Genomic DNA, 15,249 nt, shown 5'->3' with positions numbered 1-15,249 from the left:
GGTGTTTTGTTGCTCTCTTTGTTTTTTGTGAGTTACCGTCTCCCTGCTCAGTTTTGGTTGTTTCATTTAGCGAAGACTTTTGTAGCCGGCTTTTGTTCCTTGCCAATTGTTCTTGTTCGATTTTTGGCAATACTCCCCTTGCAACAACTGTTTGACTGGGGTTGTCACACACACTGCTTGGGGCTCCTAACCGAATCCTTTTGCACCTATAAACCGCTTCATGCAACCATTGAAGAAGCTCGGAACCTTTTTGGAACCGTTGCCTACTGTTACTATTTGTATTTGTATTTTCCTCTATATTACATTTTCTGTTTGGGTCTTGTTGTTGGGGAACTTACCCCGCTTTGTTTGTTTATTCCCTTGTAGTCCTTGTCCCATTATTAAATAGAAAAAACAAAAACAAAAAAAACAAAAAACAAAAAAACAAAAACAAAAACAAAGATCCATTCACCAAATCCTTACCACATAAAGTGTTTAAGAAAATCTTGAAACAATGGGAGTAAAGTGCCTGTATGATTGGTTTTGAATGTAAGTGGGAAACTATTAGAATTATATGCCTAAAAAACTAATGAGAAATGCTACTTTTTATTATTATTATTATTATTATTATTCAAAGGGGGAAAAAAGATGGTTACAGAGGATGATTTTTTCCACTACAAATTCTTAAAGAGGAGATGATGAAAGAGTAAAAGGGAATGCTTCTAAACACACGATTTGAAGCGGCCCATTTGGCAACATGGTGTGTACATTAAAAACAACTAAAGTGAATGTGAATCACATAGACAAAAATGCTGAGATATGGACACTTTATAACTAATGAGAAATGCTACTTAGTATTCTCAAGTGTCCATATCACAACATTTTTGTCTATGTGATACATTCACATTTACTTTTGTTGTTTTTAAAAAAAGAAAAATAATAATAATAATAACAAAGATAATGCTGAAAAATTGACACTTGAAAAGGCCGAATAGCATTTCTCAAAACTAGTCTTATGAATTTTATGAATTTACTATTTGATAATAGATTTTTATTTTTCCATGCATAATTATATGTGACATGAGATGTCTAGGGAAGGGAGGAATACTTTTTCAGTTCCTTAAAAACCAATTATTGTTCTAGGCTGTGGATATTGACTAATTACTACCCCCACTAAAATTCACACATAAATATATAATTGTTGGTAACAATACCTCACATGTAATTCCCTAATCTTTCGGGGTTAATTGCAATGTATTGATGGTCATGATTGTGGACAAAAATTTCTTTTAAGTTGGGTGGATAAGTTTCTCTCAACATTATTTTAAAATTTGACGTGTTTGGGTATGCGTTTGAGGAGTTTAAAAGTGCATTTAACACTTAAAATGTCTGGTTAAAGAAAAAAAATATTCATTTGGTAAAAAAAAAAATTAAAAGTACTTTAAAGGGTCCAAAAAACTAACCAAAACGCACATTTTACATTTTTTTACTTTCAAGAAAACACACCCACAAATCATTCTTTTATTCAATCAATATCATGTAGGAGAGCCCATATATACCAGAAACTCAAATGTGATCATTGAGGCGAGCCGTGCAGTCTAAAACAACTCCCAAGAGTTAACCGTGACTCCCCTAATTGATCTTTTTGTTTCTCCAAACCAACCAATATACACTCACAGATTGAGCCCAAATCAATCTCAAAATTTCATGCACAAATGGAAACTAAAATTTGAAGAGTAATGATATAAGGATCATTTACAAAATGGGCCTTAACCGTCTTTTCCTCTTCCATCAAAATCCCTCTTGACTTGGGTCTTAGAAATCATTTGAGTACTTGTCCTCTTGCAAAAGCAGCAAAACAATCTATTTAGAGAAACACATTTAGGTTTACTGGATGCAGTTTTTGGATTATAACATAAGCCTAAGGTTTTTCCATATTGTTTGTCTTCTGGAAATCGGCATCCTGAGAGGGAAGTGTATCCTTAATCATCTTTAAAAAGTGTAGCATCTTAATCCTCAAAATAATAGAAATAATTCCTTGAAGAAGTCAAGTTAAATTTGAAGGCCACAATTGTCCAGCCAAGAGTTTCAATCATAGCAATCAATTGTTCAAGGGGTCAAAGATCAATAATCATATCGGACTGTTCATCTTGAGGGGTATTAAGCCATACAAGACAATGAGATAAAGCAACAAAAGGAAACAAAGCAATGGCTAGAATATCACTTGTATAAATAAATCATCAGTAAAAAGAAATGTATTAAGGGAAAAAATGTAGTTTTCTTCCCCCTCCCTTCTCAATAATCAATAATTTTCATAATTGTCCCAATTGAAAGTTTAGAAGAAACATTAAAATTGTGTGGTAGTTTAAGAGGTATGTAGACTTTCTTCAAAATATTTTTAGTACCTAAAAAATTGTGTCAAACAAAAAAAAAAAGGCATGTTTGGTAAAAAATTTCAAAAGTATTAATTTTGATTTCTTTATTCTAAAAATAGTCAAAACACACTTTCACAAAAACTTTGAAGTTTTTCTAAAAAATACTTTTTAACTTAAAAACTTTATTTTCAAACGCAATTTCAAATAGGTTTTTACGATCACAGTGTTAGGGTTGTTTGCCAAAGGACTAAAAACAAAAGCCTCATATTATTCGTATCAAATTAAATTTAAATATTTTTATTTTTTACATCACATTAATCACATTTTATTCCTATTTAAATAAAATAAAATAAAATAAAAGTAAAGTCGGTTTTTCACAAATCTTGCTACAGTTGCAAAGGCAACTTTCTTTTTTTTTTCAAGCCATTGGCAAGCAGCCTCAACGTAGGACCACTCGATGAGCAGTCGGTCAATTCGAGTCAAATTGGGTCGAATAAGTTAATGATCAATCGGATTAAAGAGAATCACTTTTTATCATTTGTCAACGTGGCAAGAAATAATAGATGTCATTGGGTCCCACACTCGACAGCCTCACATTCTTGTTTAGCAAGCTAACCCTTTTGTTTCCCTGCCAATTTGTTCTCCTTTGAAAAACTGTCTACACTGAAAGCGAGAGAAGCGAAAGAGAGTTGAAAAGCCATGGCAATGAGTACGGAGACGGAGGACCTAAACCTCGCACTCTCCGAGCAGTGCCGGGTGCTCATGGCGGTGAAAACCCTAGACTCCGACCTCGACCTGGCCTATCACCTCCAAATGCAAGAAGCCATGGACGCCTCCATCGCTCTCCAACCTTCAAGCTCGCGCTGTTCATCGCAGCAGCCACAGCCCGACGACATCGTATCATCTCCCGAGGACAACGTTTTGGACGTCGCCGCGACGCTTATGCTGCAAGACGCGGAGAGGTTCGTGCAGGAGCTGGAGGACCGAGAGCGAAGCGAGGCGGAGATGAGGAAAATGTTGGAAGATCTGGACCGTCGGATCCACGATCAGAAGTTCGCGGCCTACATCCTCAACATCCCCGAAGAGGAATGGAAAGTCCACGGGGACAATTACAATAGTCCGTACCGTTCTGACGCTTCGTCTTCGTCGTCGTCGTCTTCTTCGTCGACTGTTTTGGTTGACGCCGAGTGTTTCAGGTTGTACTCCAAGGGTTTGGTGAGCGAAGAGAGCGTTAGGGATATGAAGGTCACGGTGGCCGGAGCTGGGGTCGCGATTTGCGATCCCACGGATAATCTGATGTTGGAGGTGAGGAAGAATCTGGAGTCGTTCGTGGATGGTCAAGTCGTGACCAATGAAGTTGCTGAGCTGGAGGCTCTGATTGAAGGGCTTAATAAAGCTTTCAGCTTGAATTTGAAAAGGCTCACCTTTTTCTGTGATCACTATATGCTTTACCAATATGTGAGTCAATACTATAATCCCTTATTTTTACATTGTTAAATTTGGATGCTCTCTTTTTTTTTTTTTTGTAGGTAATTTGTTTGTATTGATTGTTATTGTCTTATTGATAATATTGCTTGGTTGGTGCCTGGTGGGGCCTTGATGGATATAATACGAGAAATGTGAAACATGGGTTTTGTGATCTGATATAGTTTGTGTTTACATGTACAGAGTACAGTGCATATGGCTTATGTTATTAAAACAAATAGCAGGCACAATATTTGGAATTTAAACTGGAAAATGGGAGGCATTCCATTATCTAAACTTTTCTTCTTCGAGCTTTTCAATTGCATTATTATGATTCATTGAGTTAGCCTCTCTTGTTCAACATTGTCAATTATTAGCATGTGTTTATTAATTTCTAAATCACCCGCTGTTTAGCTTTTTGGAAGTAGGAATTGTCATTATTTTGTTGTTACAAAAGTTTCATTTTTCTTTGTCGATATGATTTGCTAAAATGAATATTGTTTCTTATTCTTCTTGCTTATATTCTGAAAATTTATTCTAGTTATCATAATCCTTTGTTTGGATAAAGAGCCTAGTAATCTTAGCATTCTAATTGAGACTTGTGTTTAGTCCCATTGATATTTCACTTGAGTTGGGCTTTCTGATGCAAAGATAGGGTTGATTTATCTACATTGTATCTCTGAATACAGGTTACAGGTAGAGTAGCACCACAACAGAGTAAGGTTGCGACATTAGTCAATCAGGTGGCTGGTCTTCAGAGGAAATTTACATATTGCAACCCATCTCTTGTGGCGCGTAACGATATTAAGTTTGCATTTAAATCTGCAAGAGATGCTATAATTTCTCAAATTACCTGGCCTGAAGAAACTAGCAATGGCAAGACTTTGAAGGAGACATGTGTAATTTGCTGTGAAGATATAGATGTTGACAAGATGTTTTCAGTTGATGGTTGCCTGCACAGATACTGCTTTGCTTGCATGAAACAACATGCGGAGGTCAAGTTGCTTAACGGGATGGTGGTGAAGTGCCCTCATGAAGGCTGTAAGTCCGAGGTGAGTATTGATAGCTGTGGGAAATTCTTGGCACCAAAATTGGTTGAGGTCTTGAGCCAACGCATGAAGGAATCCTCTATTCCTATTACAGAGAAAGTTTACTGCCCACGTCCCAAGTGCTCAGCACTAATGTCGAAAAGTGAGGTTTTGCAACATACTAAGACCACACATGTTGCTGCTGCAGAATATGGATTCAGGAAATGCCTGAAATGCCATTACTTTTTCTGTATCAATTGCAAAGCCCCTTGGCATTTTAATATGACCTGCGATGATTACAAAAGATCAACTCCGTATTCCCATTCAGAAGATGCAAAGCTCAAATCTCTTGCAGAGTCGAAACATTGGTCCCAATGTGTGAAGTGCAACAACTTAGTTGAACTAGCCGAAGGTTGCTACCACATCACTTGCAGGTACGTTGTATTCATCTGTCCAATTTGACTTTTTCTCGCTCTTATTATTGTGAATGTACATGTGTGTTTGTGTATGTATTTTAGATGGAAGAGCTATTTTTTTAGGGAAGAAAGATGCTAATAGAAAATGAAGAAAAAACTGGATGATTGAATAGTTAGCCACTAGGATAAAATATTGTAAACCTATTTTCGGGGATTAAATGTATTATGAGTTCTTCTTATAATCCTCCATTTGCTTTGTGATGAGGTCCAAAAGGAGGATTATCACAGTAAGATAAAGTTCAAGATGTCATTGGGTTGGTTGGGTGGAATGTTTGGTATTTTTCTTTCAATTAGTGTCCTCATCTTTGTCATAAAATTCGTGTCTTTGTACTTCCCAAGAGAAAATGTCACTACAAATCAGCCATTCTTTGTTTCTTGTTTCTCTGTAAAATGCTTGTATCTCCCCATGCAATGTTTTTGCAGATGTGGATATGAGTTTTGCTACACTTGTGGTGCTGAGTGGAAGAAGAAGAAAGCAACGTGTTCCTGTCCAATCTGGGATGAGCGTAACATTATACGAAGATGATGATTAGGAGTATGATGACACTTGGTACAGATTCACTGAGATCATGACTATATTTTCTTTTATTCCCCCTTTACTTGGTTTTGCTTTTTGAAAAATAACAGCAAACATGTATTGTATCTGCTATGTTGCGAAGATCAAAGTGTGTATGCCTAAAAAAGTGATATTAGGCCACGGTTTCTTAGATTTTTGTTGAATTTTAGCTTTGATGACTCTTACATTACAGATGGACTGAGATGGTTATCAGTCTATATGTGTTTCTCTCTCCATTTCTTCTACCTTTTTCGGCTTATTAAAAAAAAAAAAGTTAAAAGGTTTGTTTTGTTAATCCAAATATAAACTTAGAGAATGAATATGTTAAATGTGAGGAATATAAATGTTTGAGAAGTCGCATGTTTTAACTTATAAGCACTAATGTGTACCAATCATTATTCTCTAGGTGTGTTTAATAATCCTCCTATCCACTTATATCTTTCTTTTTTTTTGGTATGTTGAGTGTTTAATCCTCTTGACTTCCAACAATTGTATGAACTGATTAGAATTCTTGGTAATGGAAATAAAATGAAGGAAATTGTTTTGTGTAACTTGTAAGCTGGTTTTCCTATTGAAATAATGAAGATTTTGATGCAAATAATGGATTTTGAGTACGTAAAAAGACATGACTATGACTATTACTAAAAGACAGTTTTTTTCCAAGTTATAAGGAAAATTTTCTAATATCTTTTAGGGTTAATAACTTTTTGGTATTTAGGTTTTAACGTTTTTATTTTTTTTCTCCTAAGTTTAAAAACAAGACAAATTTAGTACCCTCACATATGAAAAAAGACAGAATTACTATCTCTTTTAGTTTTCATCAGTCTCCCATTAACGGAAGTCCACGTGTCACTCCCATAATACGCCATATGTCCTAAAAATAAAAAATAATTAAAAATATAATAATAATAATAATAATAATACATAAAATAAAAATGATCTCATCCAAAAAAAAAAAAAAAAATTAAACCCAACATCTCTCTCTCCTCCAGGTCTCCAATACAAACACTATTCTCTCTCTCCTCTGTTTGGTTGTTAAGAAAATCCTGAAGATGGAAAAGAAACATAAATGGAACGAACCAGTGCCATTGGATCCAACAAGGAGGCAGCGATCACCAGCGTGGAGGGTGAGAGAGAAATTGTCGATTAGAGGTGTGGAGCCTGAGTCGGTGGGGGGGTGGAGCCAAGTCTCCAATACAAATTCTAATATCTCTCTCCTTTGTTTGGTTGTTAAGAAAATCGAGGAAAAGAAAATAAATCAAACACATTGTATAATCTCATCCTCTCCTTTTCTGTTTCCATTTAGTTTAACAATCAAACAGAGAGCGAAATCTCTTTAATCTTTACAGAAAACCCTAATTTTTGATCCTGCGTTCAACGGGATGAAAAATGCTTAGTGCTTGAACAAAAGATCGTGTCGCAAAGCTTCAAGATCTCGGCCCTGAAGTCCAACAAAAAAAAAGAAAATTTGAAGTTCCAGCCACCCCTAATCGATCATTTCCTTTCTTCCTTCACTTTGATCAAGGATTGTTGCTCGAAGGGCTCTTGCCCATGTCTAATGCCTTCTTAGATAAAGACGAATAGCTAGTGCTCTAACCTGATGTCGGAATAGCAGCTGTGAACGGAATTGGGGAATTCTCCAAAGCGTTATTTGGTTTTGGGTTGCTGGGTTGTAGATTGGTTTTAGGCGTGGAAGATGGGGACCTCAAAATTTATTATTATTATTATTATTATTATTATAGGTTTAGTTTTTTTTTTAATTATTTGTTTTAATTTTTTTTTTTAATTTTTAGAACATGTGGCGTATTATGGGAATGCCACATGGACTTCTGTTAATGGGGGACTGACAGAAACTAACGGAGGTAGTGATTCCGTCTCATCCCATATGTGAGGTATTAGATTTGTCATATTTTAAAACCTAGGGAGAAAAAATAAAAACGTTAAAACACAAGTATCAAAAAAGTTATTAACCGGAATCTCATCCCATATGTAAGGTACTAGATTTGTCATGTTTTAAAACTTTGGGGGAAAAAATAAAAACGTTAAAACACAAGTACCAAAAAAGTTATTAACCCTATCTTTTATTAAATTAACATGTGTCTTTATATATATATATATATATATATATATATAATCCTTAGAATACGTGATTCTCATATGTATTTAAAAAATGCATAAGAATCATATGCTCTAAGAACAAGTCCCAATTTGATAGGGGGAAAACTTTATCCGTTACTAAATGGTAGTTTAAGCGGGGTGGTTATAACCACTCCGCTAATCGCATAATCGCTTTGCTAGGCGGTAAATAAAAACCGATAACCGCTTAGAGCGAGGCTGGGTGGTTAGTGGTTTTAGGGTAAGAAAAAAGCGGCTAATAACTGTTAATCACCTACCCTTATATATATATATAACATCAAAATGGTGCCATTTTGGTGTTGTTCTTCAAAACAGTGTCGTTTTGGAGGAAAACAAACAAACACTCACTCACTTAGCCTGATTTATACAGATTAGGGTTTCACCATACTCTATCAGTCTCAAACTCTCTCTCACGACTCAAGTCTCGAGCGGCGTCGTCCCTCTCTCTCGGACTTTCTCTATCTCCTCTCTCTCGTCGCCTTTGTCTTTTCTCTCTCAATCTCTCTCAATCTCACAGGCTGAATGGCTGATCACCACGATCGGGTGAGTTTTTGTATATTTATTTTTTAGATAATGGGAATGCCTGCTTGTAGTTGTTGAGAAAGTAAGGGAAAAACTCACTGACTGTTGCAATTATTTTGCATCTTCATGATTTATACAAATTGCTAATTGTTGTATTCATTTTTTTGTTAATCTTCTTTTAGTTAGTTGTTATATTCATCTTGTATTTTACCACTTAAAGCACCTAAAAAAACCCAAAGGCCCATATAAAAAAGCAGTTATAAAACCGCCAGTTATTAATTTTAGTATCCGCTGGTTATAAAACAACCGCTAACCACATAAGCGCAAAGGTTGCGGTTATTAAAATTCAATAACCTCTTTAGGCAGTTGCGGTTAACAGTTTAAGCCAAAAACCACTAACCGCAACCGCTTGTACAACCCTAACGGCAGTATCAGAAGGAGAAGGCCCAATCTCGTAACAAGCTCACCGGGATTCAACTATATTTATCACGAGATCAGAAGAAGATGAAGAAACTAATGAAAATGCTACTCCCGAAGGTGAAGGCCCCATCCCCCAACAAGTCTAGAGGGATTCTTCTCTCTTTATCATGGTATTGAAACCATCTTCTAGTGTTGTTCCAACAATTTTCACGGGATACGAAGAAATTGGTCGAAATGCTCCTTCCATCATGGCAATATCAGAAGGTGAAGGCTTCATCCCGCAACAAGCCCATCGGGATTCTACTTTGTTTATCACGGGATCAGAAGATGGTGAAGAAATTTGTTGGAATGCTCATCCCGAAGGTGAAGGCCCCATCCCCCAACAAGTCTAGAAGGATTCTACTCTCTTTATCACAGAAGCATCTTCTAGCACGGTTGTTCCAACAATTTTCATGAGATCCAAAGAAATTGGTCGGAATGCTCCTCCCAGCCCACAACAAGCCCATCAGGATTCTCCTCTCTTTATCACGGGATCAGAACCTCATTTTGATCATTAGCCTTCTTCTACAGAGCAACCAATGGAAGAATCTCATTTTGATCATCAGCAATCTTCTACTGAGCAACCAACGGATACCAATGTAGCTGTTGTTCTAACAATTTTCATGAGATCCGATGAAATTGGTTAGAATACTCCTCCCAACACAGTATCAAAAGGTGAAGGCCTTATCCCGCAGCATGCCCAACGGGATTCTATTCTCTTTTTTGGATTGGAAACTTATTTTGATCATCGGCAGTCTTCTCCCAAGGATACTAAGGAAGCTGATATCGGGGGGCCACAGCTGAACACTACTCTAATAATGAATCATAATGTGGAACAAGCCAGCTCCAGTTTAGAGGCCACACAAGTATGTAACTCCTTAGACTTAGGGCACAGGCTTAATGAGACTTAGAGACTTAGACTATTTAAAATCTATGATTAAAACCCTTATTTGGTTATTTGGTGTAACAATATGACAAGAACAAGTTCTTAACTGAAACTACAACGAATGCATACAATACAAATTTCCAAAAGCGTGTTATACTGATAGAAAAGAGGGTAACGCACTCCGATGAACCTGAGACCATTATTGCTCACCAGTGTTGGGTTCCCTCAGTGCCCAACCGTCGGAGTGTCTATAAGGATGTGATAAGAGAGTTTTATTGAAGGGTGTGTGAATTTTTGTATTATTTTTTACTATTTTTTATTGAATTCAAAATTGTGAATATCGGGGAATAAAAAAAGCATTTAAAAATTATGTTTGGATGGATAGTTTAGAGAATATGAAACAAAATTAGAAAACATGTTTGGAAAGATGATTTAAATTGAATATATTTGATAAAAAATTAAAAAGAAATAAATAAAAATGAACTGAATTTAAAAAACGAATAACATTTAGATAGAGGAAGAATCGAGGTGTATTAAGAATGAAGGCCAGATGTCCGCAAAGTGCAAACACACGAAATTATCCGCTGCCCGCCCGCCCCAAATTTTTACTTGAACCCTAAAACCCGCAATATCTTGAAGTAAAAATCACGGGCCTCATACCTATTTCTTTCAACCCTAATTCCTTTTCCTTTAGGTAAGCACAGCTTCCAAACCACAACACTTACTTTGCCCACACTGTCTACAGCTACTTGTCAAGGTAGAACCTGATTATATGTTTTTTTCGGAAGTGCTTGCAACTAACTTTTTATACCCGGCGCTCAGGGATGAAACGCTCATTCCAAAAGAGTTCGTCAATGTATAGGAGAAAGAGGCTATTCTTCCCCATCGCGACGAAAGATATTATGAGTCAATTTCCTATTGTAAATAATCGTATATGTGATTCTTACTATTTTATCGTATCCCGTATGCCTCGACTAATAGAGAACGAAAGAAAGTGGCTTTTAACCCATACAGAAATGACAGCTCCTTTATACAATATAAGAAAGTACAAACACATGCATGGAAGAAGGATAACGGGTTGGCGGATAGATATAATTGAGCCATTAAAAGATGGAGTAATGGCATCCGCTTCTAGAAAATGAACTTAAGGTATGTCTCATCTTCCCGTCCAATTACATTTATTTATAAGTCAATATATAAATATTTTTTAATATATTGTTTTGTTTGTTTGTTTGTTTGTTTTATTTTATTTTTAATATGTTCAAAATTTTGAATCTGCAAATGATTAAAATTGTTGAAATATTTATAAAAAATAAAATAAAAATAAAAATAAAAAATAAAAAATAAAAAAACCTTCTCAAATTTCACGCTGTTCAGCGCCCCATTGCCCAACGCGCCCAAGGGCATCCAACTCTTCTTATCACAGGATCGGAACTATCATCTAGTACTACTAATCAAACAATTTTCACAGGATCTCAAAAAATTGGTCGGAATGCTCTTTCCATCACGACGATATCAGATGGTGAAAGCCCCATCCTGCAGCAAGCCCACCGGGATTTTACTATATTTATCACGGAATCAGAAGTAGGTGAAGAAACTTATCGTAATGCTACTCCCGAACGTGAAGCCCCATCTCTAAACAAGTCCAAAGGGATTCTTCTCTCTTTATCACGGTATCGAAAACAACTTCTAGTGTTGTTGTTCCAAAAAATTTCATGGGATCCAAAGAAATTGGTTGAAAAGCTCCTTCCATCACGGCGATATTAGAACGTGAACGCCCCATCCCGCAAGTAGCCCATTGGGATTCTACTTTGTTTATCACGGGATCAAAAGATGGTAAAGAAACTTGTCGGAATGCTCCTCCCGAAGGTGAAGGCCACATCCCCCAACAAGTCTAGAGGGATTCTACTCTCTTTATCATGGAAGCATCTTCTAGCGCGATTGTTCCAACAATTTTTACAGGATCCAAAAAAATTGGTCGGAATGCTCCTCCCAACCCACAACAAGCCTATCGGGAATCTCCTCTCTCTATCACGGGATCAGAACCTCATTTTGATCATTAGCCTTCTTCTACTGAGCAACCAATGGAAGAATCTCGTTTTGATCATCAGCAATCTTCTACTGAGCAACCAACGAATACCAATGTAGATGTTGTTCCAACAATTTTCACGAGATCTAATGAAATTGATTGGAATGCTCCTCCCAGCACGGTATCAGAAGTTGAAGGCCTAATACCACAACATGCCCAACTTGATTCTATTCTCTTTATGGGATTGAAAACTTATTTTGATCATCGACAATCTTCTCCCGAGGATACAGAGGAAGCTAATATCGAGGGGCCACAGCTAAACACTACTCTAATAATGAATCATGATGTGGAATAAGCCAGCTCTAGCTCAGAGGCCACGCAAGTACGTAACTCATAAGACTTAGGGCACAAGCTTAGTGAGACTTAGAGTGTTTAAAATCTATGATTAAAATCCTTATTTTGTTATTTGGTGTAATAGTATCACAAGAAGAAGTTCTTAACTAAAACCATAGGGAATGCATACAATACAAATTTCCAGAAGTGTGTTATACTGATAGAAAATAGGGTAACGCTCTCTAATGAACCTGAGACCATTATTGCTCATTAAGGTTGGGTTCCCTTGGTGTCTAACCGTCAGAGTCTCTGTAAGGATCTGGTAAGAAAGTCTTATTGAAGGGTGTGAGAATTTTTATTTTATTTTTTACTATTTTTTATTGAATCAAAATTGTGAATATTTTAGGAGGGGGGAGAAAGCTTTTAAAATTGTGTTTGGATGGATAGTTTAGAGAATATGAAACAAAATTAGAAAACATGTTTGGAAAGATGATTTAAATTGAATATATTTGATAAAATACTAAAAAGAAATAAATAAAAAATGAACTAAATTTAAAAAACCAATAACGTTTAGATAGAGGAAGAATCGAGGTGTATTAAGAATGAAGGCCAGCTGTCCACGAAGTGCAAACATGCAAAATTATCCGGTGCCCGCCCGCCCACGCAAAATTTTAATTGAACTCTAAAACCCGCAATATCTTGAAGTAAAAATCACGAGCTTCAAACCCATTTCTTTCAACCCTAATTCCTTTTCCTTTTGAGCACTACCAGCAGACTCCCTAAAGCCCATTCTATTCCCTATGTTTAGGAAAAATCTAAAAAAACCACAAAAAAGCACCCACATCAAAAGCCCAAAATATAACCAATATCAAAAGGCACCTATAGTGTTTTCCAATGCATTGGGAAACACTGTAAATACCCAATGCATTATTAAATTATAAAAAATTGATTCTCTCTTCTCTCTCCGTCACATGTCCCAACAATTCTCTCTCATCTCTTCTCTCTCATTGCTTGCAATGGTAAAAAAAATAATATTTAATTCATATAGAAAAAAATAAGGGACTCTATTGTGAAATATTCTTTTATAGGAAATCAGAAAATAGTTTTATTCCCTAAATTGAGGAAAAATGGTTGGAAAGCTGCTGCTAGTGCTCTTAGAGCATCTCCAGCAGTAAGAGGTATTCTACCTAGTCAAAAAGCACAATTCTCTATTTTAGCTACTCATTTTTTAATACAAACTCCAACAGATTCTTTATTTCATTATTTATTTTATTAAATATTATTTTTTAATCTTTCTTTTTTGATCCACGACCGTTTTTGCATCATCTTGTAAATTGCAATAGAATTGATTCATGCAGCATACCTGTGTGTTATTTTTATTTATTTATTTTTTTCCATTTTTAGTTTGTCAATTATATGCATGCTATTAAATTTTTTCTTGGGAGTTTTTAATGATTCAAAAGACTTAAATTTGTATCATAAATTCATGAACAGAGAAAAGAGAAGAGAGAGACATATTGAGGGAGGGAGAGAAGAGAGAAGAGAAAGAAACGTTGAGGGAGAGAGAGAAGAGAGAGAAAAAAATGTGGAAATAATATTATATTCAACAATCTAGTATACTACAATGAATAGCAATATGAAATTATTCACTGTAGTAATTAAGGTATAATAGCTAATATGAAGCTATTCTATTGGAGCAAAAAAAATGACAAAAATAGATAAATGTAGCTAATATCTTCCTTTTAGCTACACTGCTGGAGATGCTCTTAGGTAGGCGCAACTTCCAAACCAAAACACCTACTTTGTCCACACAGTCTACCGCTGCTTATCCAGGTAGAACCTGATTATATGTTTTTTCCGATGCCGGAGGTGCTTGCAACTAACTTTTTATACCCGGTGCTCAAGAATGAAACGCTCATTCTAAATGAATTCGTCAATGTATAGGAGAAAGAGGCTATTCTCCCCATATCAACGGAAGATATTATGAGTCAATTTCCTATTGTAAATATTTGTATATGTGATTCTTACTATTTTATCGTATCCTGTATGCCTCGACTAATACAGAAAGAAAGAAAGTGGCTGTTAACCCATACAGAAACGGCAACTCCTTTATACACTATAAGAAAAGTACAAACGCATGCATAGAAGAATGATAACGGGTTGGTAGATAGATATAATTGAGCCATTAAAAGATTAAGTAATGGCATCCAAACCCGAGCTTCGAAAAAATGAACTTAAGGTATGTCTCATCTTCCCATCCCATTACATTTATTTATAAGTGAATATATAAATATTTTTTAATGTATTGTTTTGTTTTTTTTTTAAAAAAAATTAATCAAAAATTTGAATATGCTTGAAATAACACTACAAAAAAATAGATGTTTTTTGACGTGGCAAATAGTAACTTATGTTTGCCACGTCAAAAGTTTTTGACGTGTCTAAGTAGACACGTCAAAAAAAGTATTGTTGACGTGTTGTATTTTAACACGTCAAAAGTTTTTGACGTGCCTATTCGACACGTCAAAATTTTTTGACGTGTTAATTTGACACGTCAAAAAAAAATAAATTGTTTAGTTGTAAATAATTTGGTAATAATTGATATCAAAAATATGTATTAAAAAACAACTAATTTTAATTGGCATAAAAAATTAAATTTGATTGGATAGGAAAATTAAGTTTATCATATTAATTAGTATAAATTACTTGGTATATATGTATACGTACGTATATATATATCACATGCATAAGAAGAAAAAAAATTGTAATTGTGTTGTATAGATAATGTGGACATATAAGAAGAAAAAAATTATATAATAGAATAAAAATAATTTTTAATAGAAATTATATGATAGAGTAAATATAATTTTAATAGAACTATAATTTAATATATAATCTTAATAAAATTAAAATAAATATAATTTATTATAATTTAAATTATATAATATAATTAAATATAATTTTATATGTTTTTGACGTGTTGTATTTTAACACGTCAAAAACTTTTGA

The 15,249-nt window shown here is 35.1% G+C and overlaps 1 protein-coding gene across 1 annotated transcript; it reads left to right on the top strand.

Annotated features, from left to right (window-relative positions):
- Positions 1–2,996: 2,996 nt before the first annotated feature.
- Positions 2,997–6,114, top strand: LOC132164078 (E3 ubiquitin-protein ligase RSL1-like). The gene is made up of 3 exons (XM_059574494.1): positions 2,997–3,812; positions 4,508–5,280; positions 5,746–6,114. The coding sequence occupies exons 1-3, from the start codon at positions 3,054–3,056 to the stop codon at positions 5,846–5,848; spliced, it is 1,635 nt and encodes a 544-aa protein (XP_059430477.1). The 5' UTR covers positions 2,997–3,053; the 3' UTR covers positions 5,849–6,114.
- The last annotated feature ends 9,135 nt before the right edge of the window (positions 6,115–15,249 follow it).

Source organism: Corylus avellana, chromosome ca10, assembly GCF_901000735.1.
Source record: "Corylus avellana chromosome ca10, CavTom2PMs-1.0".
In the NCBI taxonomy this organism is placed as follows: domain Eukaryota; kingdom Viridiplantae; phylum Streptophyta; class Magnoliopsida; order Fagales; family Betulaceae; genus Corylus; species Corylus avellana.
Note: the sequence above shows the minus strand (reverse complement) of the source record. Positions and strands in the feature narration are given on the sequence as shown.